The sequence below is a fragment of the Oreochromis niloticus genome, unplaced genomic scaffold (genome assembly GCF_001858045.2).
Source record: "Oreochromis niloticus isolate F11D_XX unplaced genomic scaffold, O_niloticus_UMD_NMBU tig00003499_pilon, whole genome shotgun sequence".
Lineage (NCBI taxonomy): Eukaryota > Metazoa > Chordata > Actinopteri > Cichliformes > Cichlidae > Oreochromis > Oreochromis niloticus.
In genome coordinates, this window is record NW_020327877.1 from 22,205 (window position 1) to 30,294 (window position 8,090).

Consider the following 8,090-nt stretch of genomic DNA (forward strand, 5'->3'; position numbering starts at 1 on the left):
TGATTGATTGATTGATTGATCATACTTTATTCATCCCAAAGGAAATTGGGTTAAGGCTGCCAGCCGTGCCAGCGCTGTATGAAAGCTCAGCCGCTATGATCAGTCAGTTGTGTTGGTGATCATGGACTAATGGTGATATCACATGATTCCTGCAGTAGAAGGAACTGATCAATAGATAGATAGAGACGGCAAACCTGAGTCAGCCAGCAGGGGGCACTGCTGTCCAACTCTTCAGCATCATCATCAGCTTTTACAGAAACACAAACATCAGAGACTGCAGACTGCTCTGAAAGCATCAGAAGGCCTTTAATCATTCAAATGTAATCACACCATCAGAGATAACATTATTTTGACTTTATTTTGAAAGGCTGTGAAAGACAGGAGCAGAAACCTTTATTCATGCACACGGAGATGAGTGAGAGCAGCTTTCAGGGCTCAGCGTTAGCTTTGATTTTACTGAAGGTTTCCTGTCATGCTTTGTGCTTCTGCAAACAGCAGCAGAACAGACACCACACAAATCATCATTTAAGGGTTTTAGTTTTATTTAAGCAGCTGCTTCGAGGAAGGCCTTCAGGCTTCTACAGAGAGTTAAACCTCAGTCACATCTCAGCTCAGACACAACGTTCAGAATCAGAGAGGCTTCCACTTCTTATCCATAACTGAACCTCCAGAAACCAAGCAGAGAGAAACCCAGTCAGAACCTGCCTGAGAATCCGTCTGATTTAAGTTCCTGTCTGTGATACAGAGACAGCCACAGGAAGCTGTGGCTGCTTTTATTTTGAAAATCTGACTGAGAACCGCAGTAAGACCTGAAGCTGTAGTGTGTAAGTGTGAAGTACACGTGTGGGTTAAAATGAATAAAATCTTCATGTTTTCTCACAGACACTGGTCTGAAACATCAATCACTCCCTCAGTGCAGGTCTCGGTCAGTCTTCAGGTGTTTGTGATGCGTCTTTGCTGAGATGTGACTGATCAGGAACCTTTCAACGATCATCAGGCTGAATATTCATGTTTGATCAGCAGCTGGAATGCTGCAGGATTCATTTTTAAACATTTACGGGAGCTTCGTGATCGATCAAAGGTCTGGATGTTGGATCTTTAAGGCTGAAACTGATCAATTAATTATCAATAATGTACCAGAGGGAGGAGGACTGGCTGATTGATCAGTGAGCATCAGTACTGCGAAGCTGCTGTGGTTAAAGAGGACTCATGGGGGTGCCGCAGAGCCGCTCGGGTCGCCCTTCAGTGGATGCACCACCACATGACCGCCAGCGAGGCCAGTACACCAATCACAGAGCTTGTTGCAGAGGAGGGGGCGGAGTTACACAGGTCAGAGTTGCAGCACTTGAAGGTAAAACTGGAAACCTGGAAGTGATTGATGATGTCACAAATCAGTGATCAGACAAAGTACGCACAGCAATAGGAGCACATTCATAATCAATACACCGATTCCTGTTTGTTACGGTATCGATCACGCTGGAGTCTGGACTCCAGGAACTTCAAGAACTGCAGGAACCTTCAGGAACCTTTAAGGCGGTTCTGAAGGAGGATTTTGAACGTGCCAGAGGAGAAGAGTTTACAACAGCACTGCACTTATGTGATGTTATTTCTTCAGTGAAATCTCAAAGAACTGAGTTCAGATTTTTTTTTTACATTTTGGATTTTGGATCATTTGTTCAGCCACAGCTCTCTGAATTTTACAGGTTTGTGAGGAGGACTCATGAAGCATAGGCTGATTATTGAAAATGTCTGTGCAGGTTCTCTTTGGTGGTCTTAATCAATGGAAATGAAAAAAAAACTGAAGATGCCACTTTGATAAGAGGTGAAATAGCTTCATGAAACAACTGTTGAGCTGTGACTTTTTGATTATTCGAGGGTTTTTTGCAGTGAAGTAAATCATCTGCATTTGAAGCAAAGCTTTCTTTAAACTATCAGCAGCCTCACTTTAGTGTAAACTACAGACTGTGTGTCTCAGTGAGGTCCATGGATGCACAGAGTTAAGCGTCCGTATGACTGTTTGAGCTTTCTCTGTAAAAAATGAATGTGTAAAATTATAGAAACGACATTCCTCTAATTATCAAACAGACTGTTTCTGTAAATTCACAGAAAATACTTTTTAATTGTGCAAGTATGTGAAAAAAAAAACGTTTTTATAGTTAATAAGGAAAAAATGCAACTTTTCTATTATTTCATGACTTTGGTGTAGCATGAAATACAGTTTAAAATCAAAAATTCCTGCCCTTCTGTACATTTTGCAAAGGCCTCCTGTGGGCGTCTTTGCAGTGCCTGATTTTGGCCCCCAGGCCTTATGTTTGATACCCCTGGTCTAGACTCTGAACTGAGCACTTCCTTAGCAGAAAAAATCCTTGCAGCTAAAATGTCCCAGAAATAAAGAAATGTTAAAACTCTGACATGTCCTTAAAGGAAATCTTTGCATCGGTATCCCTGGGATCGGTCAGTGGGCACGCTAATGGAAACATTTTTTTGGGAAAGGTTCACTTCAGGCTTTTAATGAGCCACATGAGATCATAACATTTGTTCTGGCGGGTTGTGAAAAATCAGCGATTTTACTGTGAAACATGTCATTGTGCCACTGTAACACATCTGATAGACAGATACTTTATTGATCCCACAAGGTTAGCTGGCCCTCCACATGACTTCAGCAGCCACTGTTGTCCATGACACTGACTGGTGTATAATGTCAACAGGGTTCTGGGTCGCTGCTCGTGCGGTCAACCGCCCAGTCAGCTGTGCAGTTTTGCGTTCTTTTTCTAACTTTAATGCTCTTTTTGTTGTTGTTTTTCGCAGTCTACTTGATATATTTGTATTATTTTCCTTTTCCTCATTTTTGTGATTTTCGGACTTGTTTTCGACACTTCGACATGACCCCAAGGCTCACCTACACCAGGGACTCCCTCATCCAGCTGCACTTGGAGCTGCAGCCCGGCCTCTGGCTTTTCCGCTTTAACACGCTGTACAAACTGGAACAATTATCACCGGACTCTCCCAAGTTCATCCTGGGTGATTTCAACCACTGTTCCCCTAACAAGGCGCTTAAAGGATTCCAACAGTATGTTACATGCAGCACACGTCAGGGGAAGACTCTGAATAAATGCTATGGCTTTGTACCAGATGCATTTAAAGCCCTACCCCTCCCCCTTCTCGGCTCAGCAGACCACCACACCATCCTGTTGGCCCTTGCTTACGCCCCAGTCATCAAGAGGATTAAAAAGGTCACCAAAAAGATCAAGCAGTGGACAGAGGAAAGTATCCTCACCCTACAAGGATGTTTCGAAGCCACTGACTGGGACAGCCTTCTTTCTCCCTCTGATGACATCAAAGAACAAGTCACGGTGACATCATACATCTCCTTCAGTGTTGACAACATTATCCCCTCAAAAACAGTCTCCATCTACCCCAACAAACAAACCCTGGATTACCAAGGAACTCAAGGAAATCCTTAATAAAAACAGAGGATTTTCTTCACCGGCTCTGCACTGGAGTTCAACAGGGAGGTGAAGAGGGCCATAAAAACTGCTAAACTGGAGTATAAAAACACAGTTGAAAAAAAATTCATCACAGGGAACCTCCACTCAGCCTGGCAGGGCCTCAAAACCAACCATGGCCTCTGTGAATACTGCGGTCACCACCCCCAGAACCATCCAGGTGGAGGGCAGCAACCCCTCCTCCCTCCCTGACGACCTCAACGCTTTCTACACCAGGTTTGAGACGGACAGCTTGAAGAGTCTAGGTCCTCACTCAAACCTGGCAGCTCTGCACTCACCTTCAAGACTGAGGACGTGGTGAGAGCCCTCAGGAGGACCAGGGAGAGGAGCTCACCCAGCCCTGCCAACATCAGCAGTCGAGTTCTGAGGCACTGTGCAGGGCAACTAGGAAGTGTGTTCTGGACTCTATTTCAACACTCAATAGACAGTCACACTGTCCCCCAGCTGTGGAAACACTCCACAGTCATCCCCATCCCCAAAAGAAACAACCCAAAGTCTCTGAATGATCTTCGTCCTGTGGCCCTCACCTCCCTGGTGATGAAGGCCATAGAGAAGATCATAAAATATGCTGACGACACAGTTCTCCTGTGACAGCTGTCAGGCCCCTCACAACACCACGGGCCTGTTCTTCAGGAGTTTGTAGAGTGGTGTGACAGCTCCAAACTTGAACTGAACGTGAGCAAAACCAAAGAGATGGTGGTGACCTTCTCCAGTAGGCAGAGGGATCTGGCTGCTTCCTGAAATTCTCTGCCAACACTGAGGAGATTCTCAGGGGGTGCCACCAACGGCTATACCTCCTTAGGAAACTCAACTCCTTTGGAGACATTACACCCATCATGATGACTTTTTACTATGCCTTCCTGGAAAGCATCATGACCTTCTCTATCACCTGCTGGTTCCACTCCCTCAGCCTTCAGAACAGGAACAGACTGCAGCACACTGCATCGGTGTGCTCTAAAATCATTGGACTGCCTGTCAGAACTCTGGCACAGGTTTTCAGCCAACAGGCCCTTAGACAGGCAGCCAAAATCATCAATGACCCCTCTCACATTCTTCACCCCGCATTTCAATGGCTCCCCTCTGGGCGACGCCTCCGCTGCATTTCCTGCAGAACTGAGAGGAGGAGAGCCACCTTTGTCCCCAAAGCCACTCTGCTTTTTAACTCCAGCTGATAAGAACATTTCCCACACCAGAAACATAAACTACTCTACACTCTTTTTATACTGCCGACACTTTATTCACTTTTAGTCACTTACAGTTTTTTATTCACCTATTCAGTCACTTTAATTTTAAAACTGTGTAATTGTAAAAACTGTGAATATACTGTATAATATGTGTATTTATTATCTCATTCTTATTGCCTGTTTATACCCTGTCCTTATCTTCAACGTCATGCTGCTCTGTTGTATCTTAATTGCCCCTTGGGGATAAATAAAGTTTCTGATTCTGATTCTGTACTGGTGTCAGTGGATGCTCTGATGGCACAAAGAGGAGCTTCATCACATCAACATCAGCAGCAGAACAGAGCAGCTCAGTCTGCAGGGGCCGCAGCACTGATGCTAGCTGTTACCATCAGAATAATGACTGCAGTTCATTAAAACAAACGGGGTTATTCTATTCAATTCAAATATTTTATTGTCCCACAAGTGGAAATTTGTTTAGCAGCAAGGCAACAATAAGACTGAACAGAACAATAACCACAAGAGCCACAGGACAGTTATTTGCCATTAAGGAGATGGGTTGCAGTAGGTATAAGTCTTTTGGCCTTCCTCACAGGTACTCTAAAATGACGGCCAGAGGGCAACAAGTCAAATTCACTGTGAAGTGGATGGTTCAGACAATTAACAATAGAATGAGCCTTCCTAAGCACAATTTTGTTACAAATGGTTATTAATAACCACGGCTTTTTGAAGCTACACAGAGCTCCTCTGTAACAGTCAAAGCTGGTTATGAATACAGAGAGCAGTTTAAACTAAACTAAAATAAAGAATGAATTTGCTTCAGCTCTTTAGACACATAAAATATGTCCAGAGAGCTCAAGTTTGTGTAGTACCACTGAGGGTCAGGGGTTAAAGGTCAGAGGTACCTGGGGGAACATCTGTGCCAGACGGCCGTACTCACAGTCCGAGTACTTCATACACTGACGGTACGTCATCCCACCTGCAGGATAGAAACATTAGAAACAGGGAGTAGAACCTCGGAGGTAAGAGCTGCTGGGCTGATCTGGATCCAGCTGGAGGATCAGACATGGAGCGTCCAAACTTACAGAGGTCAGGAACAGTTCTACAGGTGAACAGGTAAAAACAGGTGTGACTGTACCTCTCTCCCTGAGCGTGAGGCAGGCGTCGTCATAGCTACACTCTCGCTCTTTGGTGCAGCTGGCTGTGTAGTCCTTACACCTGTAACAGCGGATGGCTGATCCTGAAACACACCACACATCTGGATTACAACATGTCCGCTCAGGGCTCTGAAGGCCATCTGAGTGGGAACAACAATCAGAAACATCCAAGAAAAAGTGTTCCCTGCCTTCTAAAAAGGAATCAGAACCAAGACTTTCAGTCCACACTAATTCTTCATCTGTTTGGGAGGTAGAACATATGTGTTACAGTGAAGTCTGATATAAATCACTGAGGATGGAAACTGTTAATTGAGCATGAATCTTAAACACAGTCGAACTTTCAGCTCTGCAGACACTCCAAACACACTGAGTCAGGTAATAACAGGTCATCAATGACAGAGGCTAATTGTTCTCATAGAGCCAGTTCCTGTCATAGCACAAACTTCCTGTTAATGAAACTTTAACTGTAGACTCTACATGGACCTACAGCCTCCTCACACCTGACCGCAACATCTGTGCTCACACCTGCAGTTTTATCTCATTGATCACCCGAACCCGTTAACCAGACTCAGACCGATTCACCATCCACCAAATGATTCTGACTGTATCAGAACTCGGGCTTCACGTCAGACCCCAGTTTACTCAGAATAATCAGACCCTGGATATGCATCGACATCACGACTCCCATTCCACGACTTAACTGAGTAGTTTCTGTTATCCACAGTCAGAGAGCAGCGCCGTAATTTAAAACCAACAAGACTGTACGAATGATTGTTTCCATGTAGGACTCAAACTACAGTTTGGAAAAAGAGAAAAACTGCATTTCATCTCTTTTAAAGCTTCATGAACAGAAAGCCACATTTCTTCTGAAGCTCTTCTTTTCAGCCCACAGTATCCACATAAATATGCAAAACCTTATTTCTTTATAACCATTTTCATTAGTTATGATTTAAACCAACAGTTAGCAGCCGCGCCCATCACCCATCCCACTCTCTGTGAATGCTTCCTATTCAGCACTTTCAGTATCGTTCAGATACACAGGGATTTGTATTCAGTTTCATTTACACAGCAGCAAATCACAACAACAGTTTCTTCAAGGCTCTCTCTGTTTTACAGTAAAGATCCTATGTTCATAAAGTTTACAGAGTCAGACATGTGAGTGAATCAAACATACCCAGTCCAATCAGAGTGGAGCAGATCACCAGACAGATCCCCAGGGAGTGCTTCATTTTCACCTCTGCACAGCTCACAAACTCATCTGTCAGAATAACAGAGCAGGTCCACGGCTCACCCAGCAGCAGCACTGATGATGATGATGATGATGATGATGATGATGATCAGGAGGAGGAGTGATGACTGACTCTCATCAAGGCTGAGTGCGGCTCAGAGGCCACACCCACTGGGTGGAGCCTGTGCCATCATCTTATAAATAATTACATGCATTAATTCCCTGGAAATAATGCATCCTCAATACCAGCAGTCACAGAAACTCTAGTGTCAAACGTTTGGTCCATTTCTTTGGTGCGTTCGTTCCACCGCAATGTTCAAACTGACGTGTTCAGCAGAAAGTTTACAGTCTGCAGTTTCTGTGGTGTTCGTACAAACCAAAGAATGAAAACATAGAGCTGAACGCACCAAAGGATGATTGTCTCTCTGTGGGAGCTGTGGTCAGAGGTGGGCGAGGAGACATGAATACACCAACAACCTGCTCGACCTTTCACATTTAACCTCAAATCAACTCAAACTGCTCGACCGTCTCCACAAAGCTTTCATGGTTCAAACCTTTAACATATATAATGATTGCTGTGAAACTTTAAAATCAAAAACTTTTCTAGATGTGTGTTTTTAAACAATGTTAATTTATTAAGAGGTTGCCTTTTATACATATAAACATAAACATATATGTTATACATATAAACAGAAAGAAAAGAAAAGGATTACAGATGATCTGTACATTCGGGTTAAGTAGTACATTTAGGCTGTGAAATGAATTCAGAAATGTATCTTCTGCCATGAAATAAAAGGAGAAAAGAAAGAAAGAAAAAGAAAAAAGGGAAATAAAGAGAAGAAAGAAAGAGAAATATAAACATATGTATGCTATATCTCAAAGTAACATAATCCCTGCAAAATAATCCCATTCATTCCCACCCAGGTCACTGCCCTAGACCTGTACCCCACATGATTTGAAATTTCCCAGTAGAGTTCTGGAGTGAGTGTCTTATTTTTTCCAGTTTTAGACATGCCAT

At 43.6% G+C, this 8,090-nt stretch overlaps 1 protein-coding gene across 1 annotated transcript; it reads right to left on the bottom strand.

Annotated features, from left to right (window-relative positions):
- Positions 1-524: 524 nt before the first annotated feature.
- On the bottom strand, positions 525-7,147 carry cd59a (CD59 molecule (CD59 blood group) a). Its single transcript, NM_001311337.1, is given in 4 exon segments — positions 525-1,365; positions 5,593-5,666; positions 5,826-5,927; positions 7,019-7,147. Coding segments are annotated over 4 exon segments (354 nt in total). The 5' UTR covers positions 7,074-7,147; the 3' UTR covers positions 525-1,242.
- Between the last annotated feature and the right edge of the window lie 943 nt (positions 7,148-8,090).